This window comes from Chiloscyllium plagiosum, chromosome 26 (assembly GCF_004010195.1).
Source record: "Chiloscyllium plagiosum isolate BGI_BamShark_2017 chromosome 26, ASM401019v2, whole genome shotgun sequence".
NCBI lineage: Eukaryota > Metazoa > Chordata > Chondrichthyes > Orectolobiformes > Hemiscylliidae > Chiloscyllium > Chiloscyllium plagiosum.
Genome location: NC_057735.1, coordinates 45,279,808 through 45,298,945, shown reverse-complemented (window position 1 = coordinate 45,298,945; position 19,138 = coordinate 45,279,808). Strand labels below are relative to the sequence as shown.

General features: G+C 40.1%; 1 protein-coding gene across 1 annotated transcript in view; it reads left to right on the top strand.

Annotated features, from left to right (window-relative positions):
• LOC122563310 (AT-rich interactive domain-containing protein 2-like) overlaps window positions 1-19,138 on the top strand; it is a 258,669-nt gene that overhangs the window by 99,480 nt on the left and 140,051 nt on the right. The window contains exon 3 of the mRNA XM_043717025.1: window positions 3,634-3,731. Within this exon, the coding sequence (XP_043572960.1) occupies window positions 3,634-3,731 (98 nt within the window). The remainder of the gene's footprint in view (window positions 1-3,633; window positions 3,732-19,138) is intronic.

Genomic DNA, 19,138 nt, shown 5'->3' with positions numbered 1-19,138 from the left:
TATCTCAGGCGATCGAATCAACACGGGCATCTACTACAAACCGACCGACTCCCACAGCTACCTGGACTACACCTCCTCCCACCCTGCCCCCTGTAAAAACGCCATCCCATTCTCCCAATTCCTTCGACTCCGCCGCATCTGCTCCCAGGAGGACCAGTTCCAAAAACGCACAACCCAGATGGCCTCCTTCTTCAAGGACCGCAATTTCCCCCCCGACGTGGTCGGTTACACCCAAAAAGTTGACTTCTCCACCTACTGATGCTACCTGACTTGCTGTGTTCTTCCAGCGTTCTGCTTGTCTACCCTGGTGTTTCCCTTAGGCAAGGGAAGACTGATGGGGGAACATGACTGAGATGTCTACAGGCACAGGGTAGACAGGAAGAAACGGATCCCTTGATAGTGGGATCAATGATCAGGGCATTAGATTAAAGGGAAGGAGCAGGTTCTTCTTTTTAGAGGAGATGTGAGGATAAACCTCTTCACCCAGAAGGCAGTGGGAATTTGGCGCTCAATGCCTGTAGGGGTAGTTAGAGGCAGAAACCCACATAACATTGAAGTAGTAATTAGATGTGCACTTGCAACGCCAAGGTATACAAGGCTATGGGCCAAGTGCTGGAAAATGAGGTCAGAATAGTTATGTGGCTGTTTTTGATGGATGTGGATATGATGGGTCAAAGAGCCTTTTTCTGCGTAGATCTCTATGACTCTACAGATAGCATTCAGCACCGCCTTCCTAACCTGCAATCTTCTTCCCGACCTCTCCGCCCCCACCCCAGTCTGACCTATCACCCTCACCTTGACCTCTTTCCACCTATCACATTTCCGACGCCCCTCCCCCAAGTCCCTCCTCCCTACCTTTTATATTAGCCTGCTGGACAAACTTTCCTCATTCCTGAAGAAGGGCTTATGCCCGAAACGTAGATTCTCCTGTTCCCTGGATGCTGCCTGACCTGCTGCGCTTTTCCAGCAACACATTTTCAGCTCTGATCTCCAGCATCTGCAGACCTCATTTTCTCCTATATTCATCCAGGCAAGCGGAAAATGTTCCACCAGACCTTTTAGTGCCACTAATGCCTTTAGATGCTGGACAGACATTGAGGAGACAGGATTGTTCCTCACTGCAGAAATCATAGGATTTAATCTCCTCTTGGCTGGTCCATTTACTGCTCAGTGATAACTCTAAGAATGTTGTTTGTGGGCTCAGTAATGGTAATTTCTTTTGATGTCATGGGGAGGTGGTTAAGTTCTATCCTGCTGAAGGTAATCATCTGGCGTTACGTTGGTGTGAAAAGTGCTTGTTACTTGCCAACTTGAGTCTCTATGTTGTCCAGGTCTTGATACCTGTGGACATTGACTATATCAGTATATGAGGAGTTGCAAATTGTATTGAACATTGTGCAATCATCCCCTCTTCTCACCATCTGGAGGGGAATGTCTTTGTAGAAGAAGCTGAAGGTATTGCGCTTGGGACACTATCCTGAGGAGATCTTGCAGAAAAGTTCTGGGATTGAGATGATTAACTGTCAACAACCACAACTATCTTTCTTTGTGCTAGATATGGCTATCCATTCTATCTATGCATTTCATCATCCTGTACACCTCTATCAAACCCCCGCTTATCCTCCTTCAAGTCATTCTATTCTGGTGACTAGACCCCTAACATTTCCCATGGCCTGAGAATGGGAGTCAGGATCTCCAAAATGGGGTTGCATCTCTCAATTCATTACAAAACAACTTATACTTCCTACATTGTCAGAATACAGCCGAAAGAGTAGATGAAATCAGTAGTCAGTGATTTTTTTTTTTGCTTCTGGAACTGAGAAAATTACCATGAGTCTCATTCTTGGATACTTAGCATGCAATAGTCTGATGTTTTGGTGTTTATTTTTCAAAAGGCTGTGTTGCTAACACCCAGGAGCAAAATCTCTGAAATGTAAATAATAACCGAGCAAACCTTTTAGTAAGGAAAATCAACTGAAGAGAAAATATTTTTCCAGTTTTTAAAAAATCTGCTTTATTTTGCTCATGGATATTTTTATTTAAAATCTGAGGTGAGCATGCACAAGCAAAGTTTATCATTGGATGGTTGGTGTCTGTCGACCCTCTCTCTTCCAAAATTAGTTCAATTCTGGAAAGATTTGTTCAAACTGGGAAGTACCAAATATAACCCCTCTATTCAAGAAGAGAAGTTGCAGAAAACAGGAATTATAATCCGGTTAGCTTGACATCCGTTGTGAAGAAGGTGTTACAATACATGAGTGGTTTGTCTAGGTTAGGTTAGGTTAGACAGATTGGGCTGGTTTCCACTCTCTAGTTCAGAGCAGTAATAAGATGGCCTTGACGAGGTGATGTAGAAAGATTGTTTCCTTGTCAGTCAGTCAGTCAGTCAGTCAGAACAAGGGGCATTGTTAAAATTTGGGTTGTTAGGTAAGGGAATCAAAATTTGTCAGAGGTAAGTAGGAATGTGGAATTCAAAATGCAAGCAGATCAACAATCTAATTGAATGTCAGGGCACGTTTGAGGAGCTAAATGTTCTGTTTCCCTTATTTGTTTGGTAAGAATGGGTTTAATTTATATAAGTGTCTATGTTATGAACCATTTTCACAACTCAACTATATTCGTTTGCACACTTACAGGTTCCTAAAGTGAGTAGACCTTGTGAAATCGATTTAAACATTTGCAATGTAAAAAAAACCCAGTGATTGAACACAGCACAACTTTATACGCAGACATGACTGTACCTTTTGCACGCAGAAAGTATTATCAGAATAGAGCCTCTGCTGTGTGTTCTCAAAATTTTTCATAATTGCATTGCAGTCCATTGGTGGGTTTGAGTGGTCTGCTTCACAATCTGTACATCACGTTGAATTTAAATTAAATTTAGCAAATTTGCTTTTGACATTGAGGTCTTGATATTTCAAGTTCCAGAAGAATAATTGTATAAGTAATTATACAATTACCTGGGTTGGTAAAGCTTCAAAAACTCAGTTGGACTTGAAGCATTAATTGGCTTGTATTACAACTATTCATGTAAATGGTTATTATCCCTAATCTCTTATTCGGTGGCGATCAGGGAGAGAGTAAAAATGTGTTAGTGACACAACATTTCATTTATATGCCTGTATGTTCTTCCTTAAACCAGAATTGTAGGTAAAATCAGACATCTACTGAGAACTTGCATATTTAAAACACAATCATTAGTATGTTATCGCAAAACGTCTGACTCCTCAGATCAGGCAACATTTGTGGAGGGAGAAGGGTCATTGATCTGAAAAGTTAACTCTATACTTCCTTGCTAAACTCATTGACTGTTCCCAGCATTATCTGTTTTTATTTTCAAATTTCTGATAGTGATATTTTTGTTTCGAATAAATTGATACTCTTAAGTAAATTAGCTGGAGAATTCACTCTCTCAACATGCGCTTTGAGGCTTTGGAAGAAGAAAAAAATCAGCATAGATCAGAAGCCACAGTGAAGTTCTGTCAGTTGTCAATATTGTAATTAATATGATACAAAATTTAACTAATGATGTGAAAAGAGTATCAGCACCTCCTCTTCAGCTATTATAACACTGTACTAACTGATTAGTGTGTTTTTTTTCTAGTCTTAATGTGTCTGCGTTTACTTTTTCAGGTAACAGATAAGGGTCTGTGGACAGATCTTTTGGAAGAATTCAACTTTCCAAGAGGTTGCGCCAATGCAGCTTTTGCTTTGAAGCAGTACTACCTGAGGTGAGTGATAATGGGGAAAATAAGTCTCGTCATCCTTTTTACTTAATGGACTCTATATTGACTTGTGTACATATAACATTCAAATGATTTTAACCAAGAATTTATTTACTGTGCTGTTTAATTATCATATTAGAAGGCTCCTGATGCTTTTAATTATTTCAGGGCTGCACCATATTTTTGCAGCATGCAACTTGCAAATTTATATCCACTGTGAATTTGTTTGATCTCTGTATTTGCTTGATTTGGTACAAAAATATAAGATTTTTTTAGTGGACTACCTGCAGCAGTTGGCAGCCTTCCCACCACAGAGCTGCTGCTACTTCTGCCAGGGGCTTTGTTACCATGTACGCACACTCTTCCATCGAGCATTATCTTCTCTCATCCACTCTAGTTCATCTGCAGCTACTCTGTAACATCCTCTGCCAGATGTCGATTAGATAATGCCATAAAGCACCAGACACTATTAGCTGTCTTCAACAGTAATAGTAGTACTCTAGTGTGAAATATTTAAATTTTAAGGGCTTTCTGGTGCAATTCCAAGAACAGAAACATTTTTTCTGCTAGGAAATTCTGGTAGATTTCCAGAAGGGCAGCATGTACGTTCAGAAAGTAAGAAGGAAACTAATTACTCAAGAGATTGTAATGATCCAGGCTCTGAGGTTTCTATTAAAAATAGCACAGGGTCTAGCTAGATGGTAAGAGGCTCTGATTTGGACAATATGCACTTCCTGTCTTTGCAGTCTGTTTACTAACCCTTTGAGTTTAAATAATTTAGAAGTGGTGGTCAACTGCAGTTGATAAACACAATTGATAAAATCACTTTGAGCAATACATTGTTATTGCTGTTTCAATGTTATTACTAGACTATTTAAATCCTGGTGTATTTTGAATACAGTGGAAGCCTAGAATTAAGAGTTAAATAATGACTATGCAACCATTGTCAGTTGTCTGCAAAACCATTCTGATCCTTTTTGGGAATGGAATCTGTCATCCTTATCTGCTCTCATCTACATGTGATTCTAGGCCTACAGCAATGTGATTGATTCTCAAGTGGCCTCTGGGCAATTAGGGGCAGGCAATGAATGCTGAATTGGCCAATGATGCTCTCATCCTGTGAATGAAGTAAAATAATTTTCCATAGCTTATTGTATGTTTATGATATTGAGGCAATAATACCATTTGGCATGACTGACTAACTTTCAGTTCTTTACTTTGTATCATCATCTGATCTGTTTTAAAAATAGTTGGAATTTACTTTTAACCGTATTTTGGTTCTGCTTTATTTCTGACTTTGTGAATATTTATTTTAAATAGTTGATTTTATGATTTGCTCCCATGTAATCAAATATTTGCTGTTTCCAGTGCTTATTTCCAGTATAATCTCTACATAGTTTTCTATCAATTTTCCAGAATATTTCCCTCCACGTTCCAAGAAAGATAAAGGACAAGATTAATAAAGCAAAGTTCACAATTCATTACAGGCACAAAACCGAAGTTAGAAATAGGGGTGGCATTAAGTCATTTGGCCTATTGATCAACCTCCTCCATGCAGTAAGACATGGTTGATTTATTTATGACAATAATTCCAGTTTCTTGTCTGATCCCATAACTTTGGCTCTCTTGTTGATTTAAAAAAAAACTGATGTCATCTTGGTTGTTGTACTGTTGATCTTGAAATCATGGGCTAGATGTTTATTGGTGCAAAATGGTCACAATAACAAATTTTAGTTCTGAGGAAGGGTTACTGAACCTGAAACTTTACCTCTGATTTCTTTTCACAGATGCTGCCAGACCTGTTGAGCTTTTCCAGCAACTTCTGTTTTTGTTTGTGAACAAATTTAGTGGAATTGCTTGTGCCCAATCTGTAGGTGTGACTAAGCCACTGCTAAATTTTACAGGACTACTTTTTTATAACAACAGTAGTGACCATTTGGAATGAGTGCAGACTACACTGCAGTGTTGACATGAAACTCCTCTTTCAGTTAAATGGAAGTAAGTCAAAAGAACTTGATCAAATAATAAAGTATTTCTGTCGGGAGAACAAAAGCAAAATCCTGTGGATGCTGAAAATACTGAGCTGATAAGACAACATCTGTGAGAGGTAGAAGACAAAGTTTCAAGTTAAATTCATTAGAATTTGGAAAATTTACTTGTATAAAAGGGTTTAAGCAAGTAAATGGGTGTTGTGAGAAAAGAACAAAAAGGAAGGTCGACGAAAGTGATTTAACCTTGATTGACTGTAAAATAAAAATTAACTTTCATCCAGCTTGGGCAGGTCTGAGCAAGCTCTCTACTGGAGAGAGATGGAGATTAAGAAATTGTGGATCTGGTCTAATTCAACTCTAATTGCCAGCAGTTTGAATAATGAAGAGGGGAGATTGGAGTGCAGTTGGCGTGGAGTACATTTTGAAACCATATGCAAACCTGAGAGTTTGGTGATGAGGGGATTGAAATGTTCTTTCCCAGTTACAACTTTGCTAGCCTCCAGAAGAGTGGGAGTTGAAAAATTGCACATCATTAGTTAAACCAGTAGAGAATTTACATAGAGCAAGTAAGATTAGAAAAATGAACATTGGGTGAAAGAATGATTTTGGAAATTGTGACCCAGTTCATGGGGCACTTGCATCAATTGTGCAAAAGATGGAATCCATATGGGTGGGATGGTCTACATCTGAATGATGCCTGGGGAAAATGTTCTAGTGAGCCAAATAACTAGAGAAGTAGTTGAAAGTTTTAAACCTGTCGTCAGGGCAAGGAATGAAATTATGGGAAGATGTCAGAAATCAAAGTTTGGGCAATGCATGAAAGAAAGGTATGAATATGGAAAATAATAAACAGTGACATGGGAAAGGACAGTGAGTACAATTCTAAGGGTAAATGCATAAGACTGCATGAAATATTAACAAAAGTATGTTGTTTGATCCCTCGATCCTGCTGGCCATTCACTAGAATCATGGCTGAATTGACACTAAATGTCTACTTTCCTGCTCATTCCCCATAACCCTTAATTCCCCTACTGATTAAGAATCGATCTCCGCTTTCAACGTACACGAGGACTGTGCCACGATTTTTCTCTGTGGCAAGGACTGCAAAAACTACTCTTCTCAGTTTTACATCTGCCACCCTTAATCCTGAGACTATGCCCTCTGATTCTTACTCTTCCATGAGGAGCAACATCCTCTCAGCATTTACCCTGTCAGGCACATTAAGCATCCTATATTTTCAATTAGATCACCTCTCATTCTTCTAAATTCCAATGAGAAGTGACCCAACGTGCTTAATCTTTGCTTACAAGATAATCTCTCCATAGCCAGGATCATCCGAATGAACCTTCTTTGAACTACCTCCAACGAAATGATATATTTTCTTAAAGATGTCAAACCTGCTCAGTGCTCCATATGTGATCTCACCAGCAAAGTTTATACAGTTGCAGTAAGACTCCACTACTCTTATATTTCAATCCCCTTGAAATAAGGGCCAACAACCTTGGCAAAAAGGCTTGACAAGAAGGATTAGGGAGAACCCAAAGGCATTTTACTCATATGTGAGGAATAGAGAATGATCAGGGAGAAGGTAGGGCCGATCAGGGATAGCGGAGTGAACTTGTGCATGGAGTCTGAGCAGATAGGGGAAGCCCTAAATGAGATTTTTTGTTTTGGATTTCACCAAGGAAAAGGAACTTGTTGTAAATGAAAACTTTGAGGAGCTGGGATACAGTCTTGACCAGATCAAGATTGATGAAGTTGATGTGCTAGAAATCTTGGAAAACATTAAGATTGATAAGTTCCCAGGGCCAGACCAGATTTATCCTAGGCTGCTCCGGGAAGCGAGAAAGGAGGTTGCTAAGTCACTGGATATTTGCCTCCTCGCTCTCCACTGGAGTCGTACTGGAGGATTGGAAGGAGGCGAATGTTCCTCTTTTCAAGAAGGGTATTAGAGAAATCCCTGGAAATTACGACCAGTCAGTTTTGCGTCTGTGGTCAGCAAAGTTTTGGAAAGAATTTGGAGGGATAGGATTTATGACTATTTGGCAAGGCATAGTGTGATTAAAGGCAGTCAGCATGGCTTTGTGAGGGGCAGGTCATGTCTCACAAATCTTATTGAGTTCTTTGAGGAGGTGTCAAGACAGGTCGATGGTCGAGCAGTGGATGTGGTGTGTATGGACTTCAGCAAGGCATTCGATAAGGTTCCCCATGGTAGGCTCATTCATAAAATGAAGTAGTATGGGATACAGGGAGATTTGGCTATCTGGATTCAGAATTGGCTGGCTGACAGAAGGCAGAGAATGGTTGTAGATGGAAAGTATTCTGCCTGGACTAGGCAAAAAGTGAGGACTGCAGATGCTGGAAACCAGAGTCTAGATTAGAGTGGTGCTGGAAAATAACAGCAGGTCAGGCAGCATCCAAGGAGCAGGAAAATCGATATTTCGGGCAAAAGCCCTTCATCAGGAATGGAGGCAGGGAGCCTCCAGGGTGGAGAGGTATTCTGCCTGGAGGTCAGTAATGAGTGAGGTCCCGCAGGACTCTGTTCTTGGGCTTCTGCTCTTTGTAATTTTTAAAATGGCTTGGATGAGGAGGTTGAGGGTTGGGTTAGTAAATTTGCAGATGACACAAAGGTTGGAGGTGTCGTCGATAGTATAGAGGGCTACTGCAGGCTGCAGCGCGACATAACCAGGATGCAGAGATGGGCTGAGAAACGCCAGATGGAGTTCAACCTGGATAAAAGCGAAGTGATGCATTTTGGAAGGTCGAACTCGAATGCTGAATATAGGATTAAAGACAGGATTCTTGGCAGTGTGGAGGAACAGAGGGATCTGGGTGTGCAAGTACATAGATCCCTCAAAGTTGCCACCCAAGTGGATAGGATTGTTAAGAAAGCATATGGTGGTTTGGCTTTCATTAACAGGGGGATCGAGTTTAATAGCTGCGAGGTTTTCCTGCAGCTCTACCTGTCCCTGGTGAGACCACACTTGGAATATTGTGTCCGGTTCTGGTCACCCTACTATAGGAAAGATACTGAGGCTATGGAGAGGGTGCAAAGAAGGTTTACCAGGATAATGCTTGGACTGGAGAACTTGCCTTATGAAGAAAGGTTGAATATGCTTGGACTTTTCTCTCTGGAGAGGAGGAGGAAGAGCGGAGACTTGATTGAGGTGTACAAAATGATGAGTGGAATAGATCGAGTCAATAGCCAGAGACTTTTCCCAAGGGCAGGATTGACTGGTACGAGAAATCATAGTTTGAAGATATTAGGAGGAAAGGACAAAGGAGATGTCAGAGAGTTGTGAATGCATGGAATGCGTTGCCAGCTGTGGTGGTGGAAGCAGAGTCATTGGGGACATTTAAGTGACTGCTGGACATGTACATGATAGCAGTGAGTTAAGGGGTGCGTAGGTTCAGTTACTATATTTTACATTAGGATTGAACCTCGGCACAACATCGTGGGCCAAAGGGCCTCTTCTGTGCTGTACTTTTGTGTTCTATGTTCCAATCCATTATCTTTCCTAATTACCTGTTGTACCTATGGGCTAGATGTCTGTGTTTCATGCACAAGTACCCTACATCCTTTTGTGATGCAGCTTTCTGTGGTTTTTCTCAATTTAAATAAAATTCTGTTCTTTTGTTCCAAAATGGACAACTTCATTTTTCTACATTATATGCACTTGCCAACTTTTTGCCCACTTAGTATATCAATAACTCTGTAAACTATTTGTATCCCACTTGCAATCTGCCTTTCCAATTATTTTTGTATCATCTACAAATTTAGCTACAGTATATTCATTTCCTTCCTCCAAGTCATTACTATAAATTGTAAATAATTGTGGTCCCAGCATTGGTCACTGTGGAACCCCATTGGTCACAGGTTGCCAACCTAGAAAATAGCCCCTTTTTCCCCACTTGCTTTTTCCTGCCCATTAGCTAATAAGATTAAAAATATTTTTAAAAAGATAAGTTTAAAGGCTCAGTATTTGAATGTACTTCTCATTTGAAACAAAACTGACAAGTAATAGAGACATGGTTGTACGATGGCACAGATTTAAGGATACAGAAAATTTATTATAGATGTGAGGCTAGGAAACTGTGGAGGTGTGCCTCTGTTAATTAATTATGCTCTTAAGTCATCCCTCTCTGTCACACTAAGTTCAAGATACCAGAATGTGGAAGAATGTTTAGTTGAAGTGAAAAGTGTTGTTAACTGTGCGAGTGGTGTATGAGTCTTGAGCACCCTGAGCACTGCATGGTGTATTAAAAATAATGGGAGTTTGTCAGAAGATATAGTGACAATCTGGAGCAATTTTAATTTACTTTTATAGACATGAAAAGTTAGATGGGCAAAATCAACTTTGAATTTATGGAATATTTTTTGAGATAGTTTCTTCGAGCAGGACTTTCTGGAGACAACCAAAGAGCACTCGTACTCCAGCATCTGCAGTCCTCACTTTCTCCTAGACCAGAATAATATGCAGTATTCCAAAAGTGGCCTAACCAGTGTCCTGTATAGCAGTAACATGACCTCCCACCTCCGATACTCAGTGCTATGAGCAATGAAAGCAAATGCTGCCTTCACCACTCTGTCTGCGACGCCACTTACAAGGAAGTATGCATCTGCACCCCTAAATCTTTGTTCGATAACGCTCCCCAGGTCCTACCGTTAACTATATATAAGTCCTGCCTTGATTTGGCTTACCAAAATGCACTACAAATTTGTCTAAATTAAACTCTACCTGCTTTCATAGAATCATAAACTCCTACAGTATGGAACCGGACCCTTTGGTCCAACCAGTCCATGCTAACTATGTAACTATGTGCCCAAACTTAACTAGTCCCACCTGCCATAGCTGTCCAAGCCATTCTTATTCATGAACTTATCCAAATGTCTTTTAATATTGTCACTGTAACTACATCCACCAGTTTTTCTGGCAGTTCATTCCATATAGGAACCACTGTGATTTTTTTTTTACATTCATTAAATCTCTCCCCACTCACTAAAACTTATGCCTTCTAGTTTTGGACACTCCCACCCTAGGAAAAAGATTCTGGCTATTCATCCTATCTATACTGCTCATAATTTTCATTCCACATACGAACTACTCCTCCACTCCAGGACATTGTCTCAAAAATATGCCCATCCTAGCAAATAGATTCTTGTCATTCACCTTATTTATGCCCCTTATGATTTTATAAACCTCAATAAGGTCACCCCTCAGAGTCCTATCCGTCCAGTGAGAGAAAAGTCCCAGACTTTCCTGTCTATCTTTATATTTCAAACTCTCCGTTCTCAGCAGCATCTGGTAAATCTTTTCTGAACCCTCTCCAGTTTAATAATAATCTTTCTATAACAAAGCAACTAGAACTGCACACAGTACTCAAAGGCCTAACGAAAGCCCTGTGCAACCTCTACATGATATCTGAACTCCTATGCTCAAAGTTCTGAGCAATGAAGGCAAGTGTGCTAAATGCCACCCTAACCACCCTGTCTACTTGTGACATAAATTTCAAAGAATTATGTGCGTAAACCCCAAGGGGTCTTTGTTCTACTCCACTACCCAGGGCCCTACCATTAATTGCATTGTATTACCAAAATGCAGAACCTCACATTTATCCAGATTAAACTATATCTGCCACTGCTTGGCCGGTTCACTCATCTGGTCAAGGTCCCATTGTTCTGAGATAATCTTCACTGTCCACTTTACCACCAATTTTGGTGTCAGCTGCAAAACTACTAATCATACCTCATATGTTCATAACCAAATCACTTATATAAATGACAAAAAGCAGTGGACCCAGAAATGATCCTTGTGGCACCCCACTGAACTCAGCCCTCCAGTCTGAAAAGCATCCCTCCTATTATGCTCTGTCTCCTACTTCAAGCTAATTTTGTATCCATTTCGTTAGCTTACCTGGATCCCATGTGAATTAACCTTACTGATGTGTCTACGGTGCAGAACCTTGACAAACACTTTTTGCTGAAGTCCTTGTAGGCAGTTGATGCATTGGTTTTAATTTTCCAAAGTTTTGTCGATTTGTGAAAGTTTAAATTAGAATGTAACTCTTTTATTCAATAAAGGGGAGGGACAAAAAGCAGGGGAAAAAACAGGCTAGTCAAAGGGAATGCATTAGAAAGTATGATTAAAGACGAGGTGCTCAGAGAAAGATCAAGATAATCTGAGATGTTAACATGGCTTTATTAAAGAGGAATTGTGTTTAACTAGGAGCTTTTTAAGGAAGTAACTTGCTATATATACAGAGGGAACTAATGGATGTACTGTACTTGGATTTACAGAAGTAATTTGATGTCCCTCATTAAATTTTAAACTCATAAAAGAGCTAGTTTTTTTTTTAAACACTGGCTTGGATAGACGATTGGCTGGCTAGTAAGAAACAGTAGACATAAATGGGGGGTCATCTTCTGGTTGGCAAGATATAATGAGTAGGGTGCCACATGGATCAGTGCTAGGGCCTTAACCTTTTACATTTTATGTAAATAGCTTGAATAAAATGATTGAAGGCATAGTTGTCCAATTTACTGGTAAGTAAGTTAGAAAAATAAGTTGTTAAAGTGACATAAGGAAGCAACAAAGGGATAAAGGTGGGTCAAGTAAGTGGGAAACAATTGGAATTTTGAAACATCCTTTTGATGGGAAGAATGCAAGAAAGGCATCATGTCTAAATAGTGAGAAATTGCAGGCCTCTGAGTTGTATGAAACCAGTGCATCAATCACAAAGTGGAAATGTAGGTATAGTAAGTAAGTAGAAAAGCTAAGAATGTTGGCATTTAGTATGAGTGGAGACGTTATACTTCAGATATGCAGGACATTGGTGTGACTATATCTGAAATACTGTGTACAGTATTGGTCTTAATTAAGGAAGGACATGTATGTCCACACCAACCCTTCAAAGAACATTCCACCCAGACCCTACCCTATACCTGTGACTCTACATTCCCCATGGCTCATCCACCTAACCTACATATCCTGGACATTATGGGCAATTTAGCATGGCCAGTCCACCTAAGCTGCCCATCTTTGGACTTTGGAGGACCTGGAAGAAATCCATGCAGACACTGAGAACATGTAAACTCCACACAGTCGCCCAAGGGTGGAATTGAACCTGGTTTCCTGGTACCATGAGGCAGCAGGGAGCCACCGTGCTGCCCACAGTAGTTGGGGCACATGAAACCTCAACCCTTTAAGAAGTACTTGACTGAGCACTTGAAATGGTTATAATGTTTTGATACTGTGGGTGTACTGCAGGAAAATGGGACTTGTATTTTATTGGTAGTGCAGACTTGATGGGCCAAAGGGCCTCTTCTGTTTTGTGTGATTTGATAATTAAGTAGGATGGCATTGGAATTAGTGTAAACTATCCAAATACAAGAGGAATACCTGATTCTGTTTTACAATACTTGACTAAAGCCAAAGTCAACAAATTGCTAAAGGACTTAAAAGTGCAATTTCCTGCAAAAACTAGGCAGGCAAAGATAATTTTTATTTTAAAAAGGACACAGCATTTGGGAATAATATGCATACTGGAAGGAATTAAATATGTTAAGTGGGAAGTCACTTGAGTTAGGGCAAAACAAGTAAAATAGCTTGAAAGGAAAGGGGGAAATTGAACTTAAACTTGAAGAAAAGGGTGCATTAAGAAGAGGCTGAAAAGAGAGATTCAAGGGAAATAAAAAGATAAAGAAGGGAATTTCGAAAAGAATTTCAGCTGCAGATTAACAAAATGAGACCTCCAATGCAGAAAACGGCTCTTACCTTTGTAAAAAGAAAATCAGATATGGCCATTGCTGGCTTGGCCAGCATCTATTGCCCATTCCGGATTACCCTTGAGAAGGTTCTGGTGAGCACCCATTTTGAACTGTTATAGTCCATTTGGTGTAGATAGATTCTCAATGTTATTAGTGAGTGAGTTCCAGGTTTTTGACCCAGTGACAGTGAAGGAATGGTGATATAGTTCCAAGTCCGTATGGCGAGTGACTTGGAGGGGAGCTTGCAGATAGTGGTGTTTCCATGTCTCTGCTGCCCTTGTCCTTTTAGATGATAGTGGTTGTGGTTTTGGAAGGCCCTTCTTCAGGATTCCTGAAGAAGGGCTTATGCCCGAAACGTCGATTCTCCTGTTCCTTGGATGCTGCCTGACCTGCGCTTTTCCGGCAACACATTTTCAGCTCTGATCTGCAGCATCTGCAACCCTCACTTTCTCCTCGTAGTTTTGGAAGGTACTGTCCAAAAAATCTTGGGGAATTTCTGGTATACAATATTGCTACTGAGCATTGGTGAGGAAGTGAATGTTTGTGGATATAGTGTCATTGAAGCTGACTGCTTTTTCCTGGATGTTGTCAAGTTGCTTGAGAGTTGGTGCACAAAGCCAAGCAAGTGGAGAATATTTTCATCACATTTGTGACTTGTATCTTGTGCATGGTGGACAGACTTTGGTGAGACAGTGAGTTAGACCTGGCAAAATTCCTAGCCTCTGGCCTGGTCTTGTAGCAACAGTTCTTTTGTGGCTTATCCAGTTCAGCTTCTAGTCAGTGGTAATTCCCTGGATTTTAATGGGAGATTTAGTGATGGACATGGCATTGAATGTCAAGGATGGTATTAGGTTCGCTGTTGTTCTACGTGGTGCCCAGGGATATATAAGTTAGATAGATTAGTATGGAAAATGCAGTGTTACAGGGATAAAGTAAGGGGTGGGTCTGGGTGGGATGCTGTTTGGAGACTCTGGTCCAAATGGCCTGCTTCCACATTAGGGATTCTATGATTCTGTGGTCATTTGGCTGGCACTTATGTCCAAATCTAGATACTCTTCAGGGCTTGCTGCTTTTGAGCATGGACTGCTTCAGTATCTAAGGATCACAGATGATATTGAACGTTGTGCAGTCATCAGCAAACATACTATTATAAGGTGCTGTGGGCCATCAGCCTTAGATGCCAGATTGAAGAGAGTGTTATTGGTAAAGTAGCTGAAAATGGTTGGGCCAAGACACTACCCTTAAAAACTCCTACAGAGAGATCCTCGAACTGAGATGACTGACCTTGAATAACCACATTACCTTCTAAATGTGTCAGGTATGACCCCAACGAGCAGAATTGTTCCATTATTCCCATTGTCTCCAGTTTTGTCAGAGCTCCTTTAAGCCACATCCAGTCAAATGTGGGGAACATGACGACAACCTCACCTCTGGAATTCAGTTCTTTGATCCATATTTGAATCAAAGTTATAATGAGGTCTGAAGTTCAAACCTTCAGCACCAATGCAGGAATGCTGTCAATATCCATAGCCTTTACAGCATTCCCTGCCTCCAGTTCTTTCTTGATAGCACATGGAGTGAAATGAAATAGCTGCAGACAGTTATCTATGATGCTGGGGACCACTGAGATACACCTTTTTTTTATATACTTGTAGAAAGAACAATGGGAAGGTCTAGTAAGGCTACTGAAGAAACTTGAGAAAATCTGTAGGGGTACATTAGATTAGATTACTTACAGTGTGGAAACAGGCCCTTCAGCCCAACATGTCCACACCGACCTGCCGAATCGTAACCCACCCAGACCCATTCCCCTACGTTTACCCCTTCACTTAACACTACGGGCAAATTAGCATGGCCAATTCGCCTAACCTGCACATTTTTGGATTGTGGGAGGAAACCGGAGCATCCGGAGGAAACCCACACAGACACTGGGAGAACATGCAAACTCTGCACAGAGAGTCACCTGAGGCGGGAATTGAACCTGGGTCTCTGGCGCTGTTGGGCAGCTGTGCTAGCTACTGTGCCACTGTGCCGTCCATTAGGGTGTACAGAGATTAACCAGATATGATGTGAACATAAGGGAATTAGTACAAATAAAACAACATGCTTATTGCTTAAGCTTGAAAGGAACAAGGTCAGGTGGAACTGGAGATTCAATACCGAAAAATCAGCCCCTCACCATTTCTGGCAGAAGATTGTTGCAAATATTCCTGCTTCATCTTTTGCTACCCCATTATTAAGAATGTTTGTGAAGCTGTCTCCTCCAGTGAGTATTTTAATTATTCTTCATTCATGAATGGATGTGGAAGGACTGCAGAGCTTTGATTTGATCTGTTAGCTGTGGGATTGCTTAGTTCTGCCTGTCACTTGCTGCTTATGTTGTTTGGCTTACCTATTTTCTACCTTCACCAGGTTGACCCCTCATGTTTAGACATGTCGAGGTGCTGCTCCTAGCATACCTTCCTGCATTATTCTTTGAACCAGGGTTGATTGACTATGTGGTAATGGTAAACTAGGGAATATGCCAGCTTGTGAGGTGGGGAGTACATTGCTGCTGATGGACCCAGGGTACCTTGTGGATGCCCAATTATGAGTTCTAGATCTGGGTTCCAGAGTTTTTGAGATTTGCCAAAACTGCCTGACGACAACCTTTTCTGAATAGTGAAGGTGCAGTTTGCTGCAGCCTTGAGAGCATTTCAGCCACATCCAGAACCTGTAGATAGAAAGCATCTCTTTGCCTTTCTCTTTGTTTGACTGAAAAGACAAAAAATACTTTTTAAAAATCGTCTAAAACAAAAGCCTAGGCTGCCAATGACTGAACTCAAAAAACTAAGTAATTTTCCACCTTGTTGGTTGGACTTCTCACCTTCAGAATTTTGTTTTCCCACCCAAAACATTTGTCAAATCACCTGTCCATTGCTTTATTTGTGAATTAAAGTGTGCACACTTAGAATTTTACAGAGGCATGGTTTAAATCACAGATTCGTAATATTTTTTTCTTTTTTCCTCCTTATTAAAGAATAAGTATGTTTACAAAATAGATTTATTTTCCTGTTAATGACAAAATGTGATGTGAATTATTATTATCCTACTTAAGTCAGTCAGGCAATTGATTCATCTTGGTTATTTTAAATTGGGTGTATACACATTTGTGATGGCTTGTTGATTATTATTGACGCACTTTTTCCAGTTAAGTTATAACAACTGACCAGGATGAAAAATTGGTGAGACAGAAATGCTGAATGTAGAACATTTCAACAGGAGGCAAAGTGTTTGTGTTACTACCTTTATACAGCAAGCCCTCAAATGTGAGATACAGTGATCCATACAAGATAATTGAGGGTTGGTAAAATAGTCTAGTAGACTATTGAGGGTTGGTAAAATAGTCTACTTTTCTAGATCAGCTCCCATTCACAAAGAGAAATCAGTTATATTATGTAATCATATTGGCATTAAGATCATAGGCAGATGAGAAAAAAGCAAGTGTATCATGTGGTAAGAGTAGTGGAGGATGGCAGAGACATAGTGATGTGGAAGAAGTAGTAGACAGTTCACAAAGTAAATCTGCAATCCAAATAGCCAATGTGAAAATGGTGGGACAATTAGACACCATATTTTAATTCTTATAGGAAGATTAATAGGAAGATGTAGTAAGGCTACTGAAGAAATTTGAGGAAATCTGTAGGGATACTTCAGGGTGGACAAGTTAACCAGACATGATGTGGATGTAGGGGAATCAATACAAATAAAACAACATGCTTATCTTTCAAGCTTGAATGAAACAAGCTCAGGTGGAACTGAAGATTCAATACAGCATATCATTTGATGCAACCTAGCTAAAGCAGCTGGAGTTCACTAGTGGTGTTAACTGGATGGGTCCGCTAATAAAGATATTCAAGCAGTTATGATTAGCTGGTTTACTAATAAATCTTGCCAAAAGTCAGTTCGCAAAAACTCGGCTAACTTAACTGAGGCACATCAGATGGCAAGAGCAAGTGTTGCCAAGAAAATGAAAACTGTTTTGGAATTCCTCACTCATAATCTCACGATTTCTCGTTTGATTTTATGTGGTTTTCATTAGGAGTTTGCACCTAACCTTGGTTTGTACAGATTTGGGGCGGCACGGTAGTTAGCACTGCTGCCTCACAGCGCCAAAGACCCGGGTTCAATTCCTGCCTCAAGTGACTCTGTGTGGAGTTTGCACATTCTCCCCGTGTCTGCGTGGGTTTCCTCCGGGTGCTCCAGTCTCCTCCCACAATCCAAAAAATGTGCAGGTTAGGTGAATTGGCCATGGTAAATTGCCCGTAGTGTTAGTTGAATGGGATAAATGTAGGGGAATGGGTCTGGGTGGGTTGCGCTTCGGCAGGTCGGTGTGGACTTGTTGGGCCGAAGGACTTGTTGGACTTGTTTCCACACTGTAAATAATCTAATCTGTTGTGAAAACAGGCAAATGTAATATGGTCAGGAGTGCCTAACTGTTTTTGGAAAGCTGAAGACCATCCAAACAAGAGATTCCAGTGTTAGTTGCATCTGATGTTACTAAGCCTGAAAATAGCAATTGATGCCAATGACATGTTAGTTTGTGTGGTCTTTTTACTGGATGATAAATTGGGATATGATGTATCTTTCTGAGAAGCTGTAAATGTATGAGAAGAGTGCTTCACTGTGGAAAAGAAAACTCAGATTGCTACTGGCTCTTAAACAATTTGAGGCTCATGTCCATCATGACCAATGAGGTTGTGGGATGGTAGAGACTCCTGAAGTGAACTAGCTAGTTATATTGCGCTTATCATTTCCTTTTGATTTATCCCGAGAAGATTGGCTTTAAATCATAGACATTAATTACGTTACCTTTTTGTTTAACTGTGAGCTTTAACTCAATGAAAACTACTGTATTATTAGTAAATTTAAATCACTTTAAGCTGTAAATATTGTGTCTGGTATTGGTTAATCACAAAGTCTGGTGCTGGTTATCCAAAATGTCTGGTTAAGTACCATTTGGATAAATTTTGAGGATCATTGAGTATTTTAATTTTTCTGTGTCATGACACTGATTTGATTTGGCAGTCTGTCGACACGTCATAATGCTACAAAGGAATGATAATATTCGTTGTTGAGAAATTTAAAACTGAGACTGACATCATTTCAATGTACTTCATTAATTCCATCTTGTATAACAATTATCCATAATTTTAATTGTAGATGCATTATCAAAAATGTCATGGTACTGGTATGGTTGGAAAACTTAGGAGACGTGACAAAATTGTATTAAACCTGCATGAATGAATGAGCATGAATAAACAAATTTCTTGTGTACCATTGTATTTATGTCATGTTTGTTCTGTGATGAACACACACAAATGGTGTTTCATCCCTTCAAGGTGGAAACCTAAAAGGACTTTTCTTTTATGGAAATATAAACTGGAAAATGGAAGTTTAAACACTGCTGTGTTGCAGAAAATAATTTTGGTTTGCAACTGTAAGGAAATTTGGAATTCCTTTACTGGTTACAAAAGATCATGTGACTTGTGGGGAAGCAAAGTTAAAAATCACACCATCAGGTTATAGTCCAACAGGTTTATTTGGAAGCTCTAGCTTTTGGAGTGCTACTCCTTCATCAGGTGGTTGAAGCAGGATTTGTAGATGAGGGTAGT